At 45.5% G+C, this 15,977-nt stretch overlaps 1 protein-coding gene across 2 annotated transcripts; it reads left to right on the forward strand.

Moving 5' to 3' along the window:
• The first annotated feature begins 1,190 nt into the window (after positions 1–1,190).
• On the forward strand, positions 1,191–13,253 carry LOC149321156 (E3 ubiquitin-protein ligase TRIM7-like). 2 transcript variants are annotated; one of them, XM_089516064.1, is made up of 7 exons: positions 1,191–1,695; positions 3,760–3,855; positions 4,698–4,928; positions 6,932–6,954; positions 8,303–8,418; positions 10,070–10,102; positions 11,350–13,253. In XM_089516064.1, the coding sequence occupies exons 1-7, from the start codon at positions 1,228–1,230 to the stop codon at positions 11,859–11,861; spliced, it is 1,479 nt and encodes a 492-aa protein (XP_089372190.1). In that variant the 5' UTR covers positions 1,191–1,227; the 3' UTR covers positions 11,862–13,253. The 2 variants fall into 2 exon arrangements, with proteins under 2 accessions (XP_089372190.1, XP_089372198.1); XM_089516072.1 differs by lacking the exon at positions 1,191–1,695 and adding an exon at positions 1,750–2,846.
• Positions 13,254–15,977: the final 2,724 nt, after the last annotated feature.

The raw sequence follows: 15,977 nt of genomic DNA on the forward strand, positions 1-15,977 counted from the left end.
CCTGTGAGGTATAGATTTCTAAGTACCAAAACACCTAATCAAATTAAATTAGGACAAAACAAGTGAAGCAGCCGCTTCCAACGTGTTAATTACAAACTTGCAAGAAGGGGAAGTGTATGTGTGTGTGGTGTGTATTTTAAAAAAAATCCCTGTCTTTTATATTATGGGGCCTATGCCTATCTAAAGTCTAAACTCTTGCATTTATTTTTATTAGCTTCTCTCTCTCTCACACACACACACATATATATACACATCAACATTTATTTGTGTGTTGAATCCAAATTAAGAGTTCTCTCACACCCTCAGTTTTAGAGCCCACAGTTAAAGAGCTAGCCAAGGTGCACAAACTGTATAGAAGCCAGCAGTCAGCACCATTTAAAGTTCAGAGTAAAACCCAGTGCAGATTCACTTCTCCATTGAGAGTGGAGCCACCAGAGGAGCATGCCCTGAAGTCCCACTGGACTAGGCCACTGGATATTAACACTGGCAAATGGATGCAAACCACAGGGAGAGAGATTCCACCTCAAGATTAGGAAGGACCTCCTGACAGTAAGAGTGGTTCGACAGTGGAAGATGCTGCCTCAGAGAGTGGTGGAGTGGCCTTACCAAACGACAAAGCCTCTGGTGCCACCTTACCAAACTACAGATCCCAGAATTCCATGTCAGTTAAAGTGCTGTCAAAGTGCTTTACTTCTCCTGTGTGGAGACACACATACCTACACACATACCCCATACTCACTCTCTCTCTCACTCTCTCTCAGAGAACTCTCTGGTGCCTCATGAAACTACAAATCCCAGGGTTGCGTAGGCTGGTGTCTGGATAGATGAAGTGGTGTCAAAGTGATTTATTTCTGCCATGTGGATACCCCTTCCCCAGTCTTTCAGCCCTGGTCTGATCAGGGGGCTCTGGTGCTTCACCAAACTACAAATCCCAGAGTTCCATAGCATTGAGCCATGTCAGTGAAAGCGGTACCAAAGTGTTTTAGTTCTCTCAGCCCTGGTCTGTCAGAGAGCTCTGGTGCCTCATTAAACTACAAATCCCAGAATTCCACAGCCGTGCATTGAAAGCGCTTGACTTCCCAGCCTGAGCGAGGGCTCTGGCGTCCCCCCTCTCCAGACTACAAATCCCAGGGTTCCATAGCACTGAGCCGCGTCATCAGTAAGAGCGGCGTGAGGGCGCTTTCTCCTCATCCCTGCTGCCGTGTGTCTGCTCTCTGCCGGTGAGCCATGGAGGGCCCTGTGTCTCGGCTGCAGAAGGAGGCCTCGTGCTCCATCTGCCTGGAGCTCTTCCGGGAGCCGGTCTCCATCCCTTGCGGGCACAGCTTCTGCCAGGCCTGCATCAGCCACTGCTGGAAGGAGGAAGGGCCCTTCGCTTGCCCCCAGTGCCGCCAGCAGGCCCCCCGCAGGGACTTCAGGCCCAACAGGGAGCTGGGCAACGTGGCCGACCTCGCCAGGAGCCTCGGCAGCCTCCTCCGAGGAGAGAAGGAGGACGGAGGAGAAGGGAGGCCCGCTGCTGCTGCTGCTGCTGCTGCTGCTGCTGCCGCCCCCCGGGGCCTGTGCTGCCCGAGGCACCTTGAGGCCCTGAAGCTCTTCTGCGGCCGAGAGGAGCAGCTCATCTGCTGCATCTGCAGGGAGTCCCGCGCCCACAGGAGCCACGACGTCTTCCCCCTCGAGGAGGCCGCCCAGGACTACAGGGTCCGCATCCTGACTGCACCTCCCAGCATCCTCCAGTCAGCTTGGTCAGGCAGTCAGTGCATCTCCCAGCAGCCCCCAAAGAGCCTAGTCAGGGACTGCCTTTCCCAGCATTCTCTGACAAGCTTGGTCAGAGAGCGCATCTCCCAGTATCCCCCAATGAGCTCCTTAGGGGACTGTACCTCCCAGCACTCGCCAACTAGGTCCATTTGGGACTGCATCTCCCATTATCCTCCAATGAGCACTTTGAGGGACTCTGCCTCCCAGTATCCTCCAAAGAGCTTGGTCAGCGCCCTCCAGTGGGCTTAGGGAATGCATCTCCCAGTATACTCCAACAAGATTGGTTGGGCACCACATCTCCCAGCACCATCCAATGAGCTTGGACAAGGACTGCATCTCCCAGTATCCTCCAATGAGCTTGGTCAGGCATTGCATCTTCCAGCACTCTCCAGTGAGCTTGGTTGGGGACTGCATCTTCCACCACCCTCCAACAAACCTAGTCAGGGACTGCTTTTCCCAGCTTTCTCTGACCAAGTTTCATCAGGTACTACCTCTCCCAACATCCTCCAAAGAACTCAGTCAGGGACTGCATTTCACAGCACTCTCCAATGAGCTTGTTGGAGGACTGCATCTCCCAGCACCCTCCAAAGAGCTTGGTTGGAGACTGCATCTCCCAGTATACTCCAATGAGTTTGGTCAGGGACTGCATGTCCCAGCAGGGTTTCAGACAGGATTTTTCCTCCTAGCCCTGTGTGGAGGTCCCTGATATTTCCTGAAGGATCCAGCCAAGGGCAAAAAAGGTTAAAGGATGCCTCCATATACACATTCAAACCACCCCCAACAGATGGCCACCCAGCCTCTGTTTTAAAAACTTCCACACCTGGCTTGACAATAGTACATGTGAAAGGGATCAGGGAGTCCTAGTAGACTAGGACACGAACATGAGTCAACAGTGTGATGCGGCAACTAAAAAGGCCAATGCGATTTTAGGCTGCATCAATAGCTATATAGTGTCTAGATCAAGAGAAATAGTAATGCCATTATATTCTGCTCTGGTCAGCCCTCACCTGGAATTTTGTGCCCAGTTCTGGGCACCACAATTTAAAAAGGACATTGAGAAACTGGAGTGTGTCCAAAGGAGGGCAACTAAAAAGGTGAAGGCTCTGGAAACCATACCCTGTGAAGAACGACTCAGGGAGCTGGGGATGTTTAGCCTGGAGAAGAGAAGGTTAAGAGGTGATGTGATAACCCTGTTTAAATACTTGAAGGGATGTCATATTGAGGAGGGAGCAAGCTTGTTTTCTGCTGCTCCAGAGACTAGGCCCTGGAGCAGTGGATGCAAGCTCCAGGAAACGAGATTCCAATTAAAAAGATTGTATGTACAGCGCTGTGTAAATTTACAGCGCTTTATAAATAAAGGTTAATAATAATAATTCCACCTCAACGCTACAAAGAATTTATCTGAACTAGGCTGTAGTCCAAAATACACTGCAGAAATAATCCAGTTAGAGACGACTGTAACTGCCCTGGCTTAATGCTAGGGAATTCTGGGAACTGTCATTTTGAGAGACATTTAGCCTTTTCTCTCAGAGAGCTCTGGTGCCATCACAAACTACAATTCCCAGGATTCCTGAGTACTGAGACAGGGTAGTTAAAGCAGTCTCAGACTGGATTATTTCTGCAGTGTGTCTTGGACTACAGACACACTATTTGTGCGATTCAACCACATTGAATTGTATTTTTGATCTTAGAAATTTCATTTTGTTCCTTCTCTGCAGAGGACCTCTTTTGGTTTCTGACTTTTATTGTCTCCTCTTTTTTAAAGAATGTTATATTATGTATTATAAAGGAGAATACTGGAGATTATAAGAGTTTAGGAGGACACATTAGTTATAATTTTCTAATGTAACCATTCTGTGAGTTGAGCAGGTTTTGGTTCACCTCTTGTGGGATAAGTATAGTATTTTCATATTGCTCCTTTTTACTGAATTGAGTGCCACCATTGGAAGGTGGGGAATGAAGTTAGTAGCAGTAAAAGTACTTTAAGCAAAGTTTCTCTTTCTTTAGAAAGATATCCAGACCTGGCTGCAGAGCTTGAAGGAGGAGAGAGAGACTCTGCTGGGATTAAAACTGGCTGGAGAACTTAAACACCAGGAATTTCTGGTCAGTACAGAATCTGATAATAACAACCTGACAAGGGTTGTGGTCACTGGCATGTTTTATTTGTGTGATATGCTTCTTTGTATGAAGTATGCTACAATATGAATCGTGGAAGCATGCGTCCAGCACAGATGAGCTTTCCCTTTATCATGCCATTTGTGTTGATCCCCTGATGGGCCTTATGGGGGGACCAGATAAATAGGATACCTTGCCAGCCCACTAATGTCTCCTGTATTTCTAGTTCCCCTTAATTATGTGAACAAATTAGAAGCAAAGGGATCTTGTAGCACTTTTGAGACTAACTGAGGAAGTAGACTGAAGTCTATGAAAACTCATGCTACCAGCTTCTTTCTTTTAGTTAGTCTCGAAGGTGCTACAAAATCCCTTGGCATACTGATTTTCCAGACTAACACAGCTAGGTCTTTAAAACTACAAGCAATTCTACCTTAAATATGGTTGGTTGGTGGCTGCGTGCCTTCAAGTAGTTTCCAACTTAAGTTGACCCAAAGGCAAACCTATCGAGATTTTTGATTTTGTTAAGACATTGAATGAAAGGGTTGAAAGAGCATAGGAGACAAGTTCCTTTTTAAAATATAAAATGTACGTACCTTGAATTGCATTGCCAGCATGAAACTAGAATATTACATATTTTTATTTATCCTTGTGTTCACCTTGTACACTGGGAAAAGGGTGGTGTGTGTGTGTGTGTGTGTGTGTGTGTGTGTGCACATATATGCACACACACATTCCAATATTTCTTATCCATGTGCATTTATTTAGGAAGATATATCTAACATAGAATCCAGTGCCCTAACCTAACCAAAGTCTCCTACTTTGTATTACAGAGGCAAACAGAAGCTGAGAGAGAGAAGGCTACATCTGAATTTGCGCAGATCCATCATTTTCTTGAAGAACAAGAAAAGCTCCTGCTGGCTGAGCTGAATGAACTGGAGAAGGAAATTGTTAAGCATCAGAAAGAACACAACACAACATTTTCTGATGAGATTTTGTCTCTCACTGCGGTGATCACTGAAGTAGAAGAGAAATGTGAACAGCCAGATAGCGAATTCCTTCAGGTGAGGCCAGGTGGATCTTGAGAGAAAACTGGAAAAAGAGAGGAACAAAAATGTTGTTATGACGTATATTTATTAATGTAACACATTTTTGACCTGCACTTTAAAAGGCTCCCAGTGTGTTTTTCAGTTATTAGAAATGATGTTTTTATAGAAAAGGAAAAAGGTTTGGTAGAGAGGAGGAAAAAAGCTGGTGCATATCCAAAGGAGGGCAACCAAAATGGTGAAGGGTCTGGAGCAATGGATGCAGACTATAGGAAAATAGATTCCACCTCAACATTAGGAAGAACTTCCTGAAAGTCAGAGCTGTTTGACAGTGGAAAACATTCCCTTGGAGAGTTATGGGGTCTCTTTCTTTGGAGATTTTTAAACAGAGGATGTATGGCCATCTGTTGGGGGTGCTTTGCTTGTGAGTTCCTGCATGGCAGGGGATTAGACTGGATGACCCTTGAGGTCTCTTCCAACTCTGTGATTCTATGAAAAGGAAAGCGAGGCCTTTGATTCATGGTTACAAAATTCAGCCTGTGATGTGTTCTGTTCACTACCTTCTTCAGGTCATACAGCTGGACCACTGCAAGGTCTGCCTCTATCATGAGTTCCATGTGCTTTTGTCTATAGTGATGGGATATGTAGTAGTGATACAGTTGACCCTCCATATCCATGGATTTTGTGTCCATGGATTCAACCATCCAGGTTTGAAAATATTAAACTACATACAGTATATAAATTACTAAAAGCAAACATTGATTTTGCCATTTTATATAAGGGATACCATTTTACTATGCCTTTGTATTTAATGGGACTTCAGCATCCATGGATTTTGGTATCCTCGGAGGATCCTGGAACCAACCCCAATGCATTCCAAGTATGTTTTAGAACTGTGAGCTCAGACACAGGTGGTGAGATAAGCCAGAAAAGGAGGCAAAGTGGATCAAGGTCATTTATAAGAAAGTATCTGGCTATAAAAACAAAGAGAAAGGTTCAGTGTGGGAAAGGAATGAGTAATGTGTTTATAAATGAATGAGAATTAAGCCCAACTGAAGTTTGAATTGTGTGTAGTTTAATTTTATGATTGTAATGTTTGCTGCTCAGTTCTGACAAAGTCACCAGACCAAACCTATAGTTTTCTTAATAAAGATTTCTGAGTTTTTACTACTAGACCTGAGTTTCTGAACTTTGGTATCCTGCTATATTTCATAGAATCATAGAGTTGAAAGAGGCTCCAAGGGCTATCCAGTCCAAAACCTTGCCATGCAGGAACACACAATCAAAGCACCTCCGCCAGATGGCCATCCAGCCTCTGTTTAAAAACATCCAAAGAAGGAGGCTCCACCACTCCCTGGGGAGTGTGCTCCAGGTCAAACAGCTCTTACTGTCAGGAAGTTCCTCCTAATGTTGAGCTGGAATCTCTTTTCCTGTAGTTTGAATCCATTGCTCCAGGTCCTATTCTCTGGAGCTGCAAAAAACAAACTTGCTGCATCTTCAATATGACATTCCTTCAAAGATTTAAACAGGACTACATGTCACCTCTTAACCTTCTCTTCTCCAGGCTAAATATCTCTGGACAAATCTTGCCAAGAAAACCTTGTGATAAATTTGCCATATGTATGGTCACCATAAGTTAGAAATGACTTGCAGGCATATAACAACAGCAGCAGTGTGCTTACCGGCTTTTGGTTTTATGATGGATGGGGTGGAGCGGATAAAGAAATGTTCAAAGTTGCTTTCCATAGCACTTGGATTGATTTACTCTGTGGTGCCTACTCCTTCCTAGCCATGGCAAATGTGAATATTGTTTGCATTCTTTCCCTACAAGTCATGTGTTTTCCCACTGGTGTATCTCACCAGCCTCCTCATCTCATAATCAGGAGGCATACAGTAATTAAAAATATTTACTCCTGTCTCTGTTTCTCAGATAAAAGTGCCTATGATGAGACTCCTTTCATAGTAATGAAGAATTCCTGTCTTTCTCTCCCCAGTTATATTTCTTTTTCTCTTCTCTCTAGGATATCAGAAACACACTGAGCAGGTATGTGGCTCCATTGCCTCCCACCTGAGAGGTCACTTTTCTGATGATTGCCCTTATTCCTTCTGGTGCCCATGTTTTGCTTGTAGAAATACAAAACAGAATTTGGAACATGGGTTCATTCTAACACAAAGGTGGGCATCCATCAAGAACACAGAGGCTGAAAACAACTGCAAAATGCAGTGGGTTTGATCTGCCACCCTCAAGCTCCCCATGTCTTGAAGATCCCCAGAAGCAACCAAAAAAGAAAGAAAAAACTAGAAAGACAAAGGAAGTTTTTAAAAAAGACAAAATAGAAACAGGAAAGAAATGATGTCACTTCTGATTTTGATTTCAGCTGATTTTCACCTGGTTTTTGTGCGGCTTCTGGTTTTTTCTCCCCAGGAAAGGTGTTGGTAGGCATGGCTTTAAGCAATTGCCAAGGGGTTTTTTTAAAAAAATGTGGGAGGCACTCCAGAGGCCTCAGTTTGGGACCCCAAGCTCAGCATACAGCCTATGGGACATAGTTTGTCCTCCCCTGTTTTAAATAGACAAGGGAATCTATTCTTTTAATAGCTGTGTATCTGACAGAAAATCCAGAAACCTTCTTGGCATAGAATATTAAAAAGCGAAAAATCATAATGGGCAGTCAACACTTGTGTTACTGCGTTTCACAGAACAGTTATACAATGGGACCTTGCTATCCACATGGGATTTGTCCCCCCCCCCCCCCCCCAATAACAAAATCTGTGGATGCTCAAGTCTCACTGTCTGCAATGGCGGCGCATGCACACAACCATACCTCCATTAGAGACAACCCCTGTTGTCCTCAGCGTGCACACGGCTGCACCTCTGTTAGGGACAATAGGGCTTCACCCTAATGATGGCATGGCCGCATGTACATGCTACCACTGGGGACAACGGTGGCTGTACAAAATGGTGGTGCAGCTGTGTGCCCATGCCACCATTGGAGACAACCAGGAGCTTGCTATCCACGGATGCTGAAATCTGCAGATAAAGAGGTCCCACTGTAGTACCACACCAGTGGTCACACTAAAGGATAGTACTGTGCTTGCCAAGGTATAAGGGAAGAAAGGGAGGAAATATGATGCCTCTATAACTTAATTAATTAATTTTAAAATGTCTGTGTCATAATTTTTGAGAGGGGGGGAGATGTGTTTCCCTGGAGTTATATTTAATATTTTTAAGTATTTGCTCAGTACACTAGGTACTCTAGCACAGAATCTGTAAAATGTTGGTAAGTTCTGGCATCTTTTTTTTCTAGAGTCAGAAGCCTTTAGTAGCAACACTAATCTTAACTGTCAGATAACAGTGAAATAGTCAGAAATGAATAGAGTTGTTTTCCCTCTAGGTTTGACAAGGACCCATTTCAGCCACCGAAGGAGATGCCATGCAAGATAGAAAAGAGATTAAACGAATTCTCTGAAAAGAACAATGCACTCACAGAAATCATAAAGAACTTCACAGGTAGTCCAAAGACCATTACAAACAAAACATCTAAGCTTTCGTACATTTGCAAGATCATAATTAAAATAAACTAACACTGACAGTATGCTTGTGAAATTACAAGTGATATGTGAAACAGAAAGATACAGAGTAGGGGCTACTAATCAGTTTCTCAGGGTATTCTAGAGGTGGGGGAAGGTCTACAGGAGGGAGTAGAAGACAGGAGAATTAGCAGGAGCCTAAGTTCACTCATGTAATTAGGGCATTTTTAAAGTAATAGTTGTGTGTTCAAATAGACATCTAGTCCCAGCTTTTGGACACCCAGCGGAAACAAATGAACACATACAATTTAATTATTTTATTTTATTTATATGCTGCTTTTCTCCCAGAGTGGGACCCAAGGCAGTTCACAGCAGGAAATTGTCAGGCCTAGCCAGTTGATTTTAAATTATGAATTTTAAATTGATTTTATTTCTAATTTTATGTTGAATGATTGTAATTTGTCCTTTGTCTATGTTTTTAACTTAATACATTTAAATTGATTTATATGTTTTATTCTTTATTGTACGTTGCCTTGAGCCTTGGGGATAAGTGGGTAAGAAATAACAACAATAATAATAAGTACTATTATTGTTTTAATTGTTTTAAAGATTGCACTGGGTTTTATAATAATAATAATATACAAATTATTATTACTATTATTATTATTATTATTCAACCCAGCACAGTCTTAAGAACAATTAAAACAGTCACAATTAAAACAATAAAAATCATTTTAAAACACACAAAAGTTTAAAACTAAATAAAACACACACATACACCAATGAAAAAGCCCCCCTGGTACAGTTACACATTAAAAGCCTGCTGAAATCAAAAGAGTTAATGCCTGCTGATAAAAGGAAAGCAGAGAGGGGGTCAGCCATTTAATCACTGAATGTCAATTTAATCTAGTTTAACCAGTGATTCTGCTGCCAGAAGAATTTGTGTTACGATGCACAGTATATATTTAGTGAAATAAATATATCACATGTTACTGTCTCTGAAATGTTGGTTTTTTTCTTTTAAAATGTGAAAAGTCAGTGAAACATATTTTACAAGAAAGCAAGATAGAGTATAAACAAGCATACTGAAAATAATTGTTATCTGTAATATTTTGGAATGGTAAATGCCATGAAGCTTGTCCATACTTTACATTTACAATGACTTAAAACAGAATTAGAAGCAGAAATGTACACTTGATTCTGTATAATTATCTTATGTTTCTTTATTTGCTTTCAACTTTTTCTTTGTTAATCCATTTTCTAAAAGTCATTCTAGGATCAAATTTCAATATTTGAGCCTGATCAAAATGAAATGTTTCTGAGCTTTCATGCTATCTATACAGGGAGGAGGGAAGCTAGTGTTATACATATTTTTCAGAGCTTCGCAAAACACTTTCCCCAAAGATGTTATTCTGCCCCCCTCCCCGAGTCCTCCCATGGCTGTTTTGGTGGGGGATTTTGGGAGTTGTGGTCCAAAATGTAAATTTTCCAGATTCTGCTTTTTGTTGTCATATACTGTAATTACAGTTTGTTTCACACATATCTGGGATTCAGAAGTGGCTTAAAAGTACTCCTGAGTTCTAATACTTCTGTTTCTCTTCAAAATGTGTCTTTTATCTTATTCCTTTCAGATACTCTGCCATCAAAACTGGGAACAGAATGGGGTAAATATCTGGTGAAAACAATTGAAAAAATGTTCATATATGTTTAGATCTGTAAGGAAATAATTATGTAGCTGCAGAAAAGTCTGACCAGCTTCTGTCTTGCTTGTTTTCTTCAAGCTATATTTAGAAATGGTAGTTGAGCTTTTAGCATATTTGCAAATGTACAATATTGTTTATGCCCATAGCACATTGAGGTCTTTAAACAGAGGTTGCATGGATGCCTTTCAGGAGTGCTTTTACTGTATATTCCTGCACATTGGAGACTGAATTAGATGGTCCTTGTGTTCTCTTCCAACTCTGTCATTTTGTATAGCAGGTATGCATAACACAGGCCCCTTCCACATGTTGTTGGGCTGCAACTCTCATTAGCCCTGGACTGGACAGAATAGCCACTGCTGGGGGATCATGGGACTTGCAACATCTGAAGAGGTCCCCCTTTAGAAAAACTAAAGTAGAGATTTAACAGTCTTGTTGGATCATATGTTTTTACTGTTGCAAAAAGACTTCTAAGCAATTAACATTTGCTATCTATTGTTTAAAGGCCAAAAGATGTTACTGCTTTAAATATGCATGACTGTATATTTTATAGATGTCAGTTTCAAGAATGTACTTCTGGAAATATGGTCAGTTTATATTAATGTATTATGTTAGTCCTTGATTATATGCTAAGTATCTAGTTAAACACACACCCCTTTTCCTGTTTATTTTTCTTCCACTTTTTAAATTTCAATTTAAAAAATCCAATAAAAATATCTGGCCTGAATGCTTAGGTACCCCGGGGGACATTTACTCCAACCAACCAAGATTACATTGGCAACTGTCACCAGGAGGACATTTTCAGTGGCTTCCCCGGCCTAGGTTGTGGAATCACCTGCTGAGAGAGATTCGACAGCTAAACATGTTGTCTGAATTTAAAACAGTATTAAAAACCTTCCTCTTCTGGCAAGCTTACCCAGTTGATTTTAAACTATGAATTTGAAATTGGTTTATTTTTAATTTTATGCGGGATGATTTTAATGTGCCCTATGTTTGTGTGTTTTAACCTAATGTGTTTAAATGGCTTTATGTGTTTTAATCCATGTTGTACCGCACCTTGAGCCTTGGGGAAAGGTGAAGTGGTGGTGGTGGTGGTGGTAATAACAGTAATAATAATAATAATAATAATAATAATGATGAAATCTGAAAAAATATAAAATATATCTTCCTCCCAGTGTTCTCATCCCCTTTCTCTCTCTTCCTCTCTGCAGTCAATGTAATCCTTGACACAGACACAGCAAACCCCCAAGTCATAATCTCTGAGGATCGAAAAAGTGCGCGATGGGATGTCACCAGGACAGACCTGCCTCATAACCCAAAGCGATTTAAGTCCTCCTGTTGTGTGCTGGGCTGTGAAGGATTTGATTCTGGGAGGCATTACTGGGAAGTTAACGTGGAAGATGGAGGTATATGGGCTGTAGGTGTGGCTCGAGGCTCTGTGAAGAGGAAGATCGATCTGAAAATCACTCCTGAGGAAGGGATTTGGGCCCTGCAAGGCAATTTTGGCCAATACCAAGCTCTTACTATCCCTGTGACACCTCTGCCCCTCATCTTCACTCCCAGAAGGATCCGGGTTTCTCTGGACTATGAAAAGGGGCAGGTGGAATTTTTTAATGCTGATACCAAGGATTCCATTTTCATTTTCCCCTCCGCTTCATTCTCTGGGGAGAGAGTGTATCCCTTTTTTAAAGTTTTGCTTGCCCAGCTGACCCTTGATGGCTAAGAGGGTTTTTTCACAAGATGAGACTTTCATTTGAGCAAGACTGGCCATTCTGGATCAGAGATTCTGGAATCTGAACAAGTCACTTTTCCAAGTTGCTCTGAAGAATCACTTAGGGCAAATTAGTCACCCCTTAAACACCTTTAACCACTCTATATTATACTCAAAACCAGAAACAACATTTTAGTGCATGTTCTAACAAATTAAGAGTTGTTCCTGATCTGCATTAATGGCTGTAAGCACTGAACCAAATAGTAATGGCATTCTGTTCTAGATTTTTTTATAGTGAAAGTCAAGATAATGCAATTGTGTGCATGCATTGTTGGCTGTGGATGGTGCCAATGTGGTCATGTGGCTAGAAAGGCCCTAGACCACCTAGTTTAGTCAAATAGCAGATCATGCAGGGCAGGGACTTGTCTTGTCAGGTCACTCAGCTTGGCATAAGTTCTGATCTAGAAGCCAAGATTGTACCAAAGTCCTTGGGTTTTGCATGGCAAGGCTGAGCTTGATCATCATGAAAGGTAGTTTGCATAGTACTGACTTGCTTTGTCTGCTGATGTCTTAAATCACTTTTCTTCTGTTGTAGTTACAAATATAGTTCATGTCTTAATGTATGTTTGTGATTTTTAAATATTGTAAATCACAGTGTCTTGGTGGAATAACAACAGTAATAGTTAGAAAACTGAAAAATCAATATGCAACAGCATCTTGTAGCACCTTTGAGACTAATTGAAAGAGAGAAACAGGCTTTTAGAGACTTAAATCTACTTCCTCAGATGCATGGTGAAGTCAAATTGCCTAGTAAAGGCAAACTGCTTAAAACGGTAAGAGCCATGTTGGATCAGACCTAAAGGACTAAGTGGTGTAACTTTGTGTTCCTACAGTGACCAAAACATGGGAAGCCCATAAGTAAGATCTGAATGCTACAACACTTTTCTGCTCCACAGTAACTGATGCCACTATGTCTGGGGGGAATATAGAACCATCATGACTAGCAGACACTAATAGTTCCATCCTCTATGAGTATTTCCAATCTCCTTTTGAACTGTCCCAACTTGTCAGCTATCACTACAACTTGTGGTAGCCAATTTCATGGTTGACGTGGTACAGGAAAGTCTGTTTCTATCCTGAATCTTTTGTCATTCAACTTTAGTGAATGACCTTGGGTTCTAGAAGATTCCATCCCTTCACTTATCCACACTATGCATAACGGTATGCATTTCTGCCATATCTACTGTACTTGTCTTTTCCTTTTGTCTTGAACTATGCAGCCCCAAACAATGTGAATTTTACTTGCCATTGTGGTTGCCATTTTTTCCACATCATTCCTCTCCTTATTGGATGTCAGGTAACATGTGGGCTCATACAGACAGGCCAAAATAAAGCTGCTTCGGGTCATTTCCCAGCAGAGAGGGTGCCTGGCCTCCTGAATACTGGTTATGTACCTCCCATTTGCTCCTGTAGGCAGGGACAAAAGAAGACCGGCCCCTATGTAGGGAGGAACTCACCCTCCAGGGCCTCAGTCTTGTCCTGCCTACGCTCCTAGCAGGTCACGAATTCTTCTTCCAGCGAAGTTCGTCATTCCCGCCGAAGCGGTACAGTTTGGATTACCCTTTTTCTCTGCTCCCTCTCCCCCTGCCTATCCCCCTCTCGGTGGTGGGCTATGGCAGATGACCCTAGCGGCACGGGTGAAGGGACCCCCCCTACTCAGGGCCTTCCTGCCCAGGGTTTGCCGGTTCCCCAGGGAGAACCGGAGTCAGAGGTTGAGCCAGGGGTTCAGCCGGTGGAGGGACCATCCCTCCGAGGAGCTGAACATAACCCCCCCCCCTCCGCCCGGGCCGCTCAGGTCCCCAAGGTGTTGAGGATGCCTCTACCCCGTTCAACCGAGGCCAGGTAAGCCCCCTCAGCGAGCTAAGGGACCTGGTGCGGGCCATGTTCGCCCGCGAGGCGGCGAGCCTTCTCGGGGTGGGGGAGTTCCCCGCAGGGAACCTGCTTGGGGGCTTTTCCGTCCCCGCGCCCCAGTTAGGGGCTAGCGGGGCCTCTGCAGCCCCCCCCCTCCGTCGAGCCCCTGCCGGCCAGGGGCCAAGGCGGAGCCTCCGCTGCTGCGGAGAGCACCCGCGCACGTGGGGACCCGGGAGCGGGTTCCCCCTCCTCCTTCCCCAGCAGCCTTTCCCCCACAGCCCTTGGGGGCCTCCAGGCCCTGGCGTCGGCGCTCGGAGCGGCCTGGGCACCCCAGCCGCAGCCAGCGGCTTCATCCAGCGCCCCCCGGGCTGCGGCTCCGGCAGGCGCCGCTGTTTTGGAGCCCGCCTTCGCGACTCCCTTGGCCCGCAGTGAGGGCGAAGCCATTCCCGCGGAGGGCGGGCGCCATCTTGGGACGGGCCTTGGGGGCCGCCATCTTGGGTGCCCCGAAGCCAGCCTCCAACCCGGTCACGTGGGCGGCAGCCGCCATCTTGGAGAGGACCATGGGCGCCGCCATCTTGGGGAGGACCATGGGCGCCGCCATCTTGGGGTGGACCAGGGGCGCCGCCATCTTGGGAGTCCCGATAGGGCCCCCGCTCCTGCTGCCGCGCGCCCTGGGACTAGCCGCGGTTGCGCTGACCCCTTCCCTACCCTGCTAGATCAGGCTGATCTGGAGCTGGGTAAGCGGCCTAGGGAAGAAGACGAGGTTTCCCTTTCCGACTCGGAGGTTGATTCCATACTCCTTCGCCCCCCCGAGAGGTGCGGTCGGCCGCGGCTTCACAGCCAGCGGACTGACCTGGTCTCCTCAGACCTAGAGGATGACCCCGACCCAGAGATCAGGGCTGACCTTGAAGAGGGTGAGCTATCGGGAGAGGAGGATGCCGGGGACCCGGATCCTCCAGCCGTTTCGGCTCGTCTCTTTAAGTCAGAAGATTTTTCCAGGCTCCTAAAAAAGACTCTAAAGACCCTCGCCATTCCCCCCTCGGTTGAGAACAGGGCCCCCCGTGAGTCTGAGTTACCCAGGGTGGGAGAGGGCCTCTTCCCGGTCCCTGCCCCCCCTATGGCCGAGATCCCTTGCCCTGCAAACCTCATGGAGGTCATTAGGGCTGAATGGGACAGGCCTGCGGCCTCGGGCCCCCTGCCTAGCATACTAAAAAAGCTTTACAGCTTCCCTCCATCGGTGATGGAGAGACTCCAGGTCCCGGTGGTGGATGCCCCCGTGTCCGCCTTGGTTTCTTCCGCTGTGTTTTCTAGAGAGGGCGAGGACACCCTGAAGGTGCCTGAGGATAAGAAAGCCGAGGTTGCCCTCAAAAAGGCACACGAGGCTATGTCAGTGGCTATCAGTGCGGCGGCTGCAGCCTCCATTGTAGCTAGGGCCTCTCTCCAGTGGACGAGGGAGCTCCTCCAGGAGGTTCCCCTCCAACAGACCCACCTCAGGCAGGGCCTGAATAAGATAGCATTGGCTGCGGCCTACACATCCGATGGGACGTTGGACGCAGTCCAATACTGCGCCAGGGCCCAGGCGGCGGCGGTCTCCGTTCGCCGCCAGCTCTGGCTAAAAAACTGGAACGTCGATGCCAAATCCAAGAACAATCTGGCCTTCACTCCCTTCCTTGGGACTAAATTATTTGGTGAGTCTCTCGACCAGTTGCTGGTCGAGGATAAGGATAAGAAGAAGTCCCTGCCAGGTGGTCGCAAATCAGAGGCTAGGCCTAGGACTAGGTCCAAGAGGCAGTCCTTTCGTTCTTCCAGACCCTTCGCCTCCCCCTCCTCCCCCTCCTTCCAGTCCAGAGACTCTAGACCCTTCGGACAGCGATGGGGCGACTCTAAGTCCCAGCCCAGGCAGGCCCGCCAGCCTTTCCAACAGAGGGGCCAGCCCGGAGGTGGAAGAGGTTCAAAGAAACAACAACAGCCATGACGGGGCGCCCCCAGTGGGGGGCAGGCTGAGACACTTTGTCAAGGTTTGGGAACGATCCACAAAAGATCAGTGGGTCCTCAACACCCTAAGATCGGGTTACCTCATAGAGTTTCGCCGCCCGCCCAGCGAGAAATTCATCCCCTCTCCAAAGACAAACGATCCAGCCAAACACCGCCTCCTGCTGGACGCCATCAGGGACCTCCTTCGCCTCCAGGCCATCGAGGAGGTTCCAGTCTCTCAGT

Source organism: Sceloporus occidentalis, unplaced genomic scaffold, assembly GCF_023333645.1.
Source record: "Sceloporus occidentalis isolate IW3139 unplaced genomic scaffold, rSceOcc1.0.p SCAF_1, whole genome shotgun sequence".
NCBI lineage: Eukaryota > Metazoa > Chordata > Lepidosauria > Squamata > Phrynosomatidae > Sceloporus > Sceloporus occidentalis.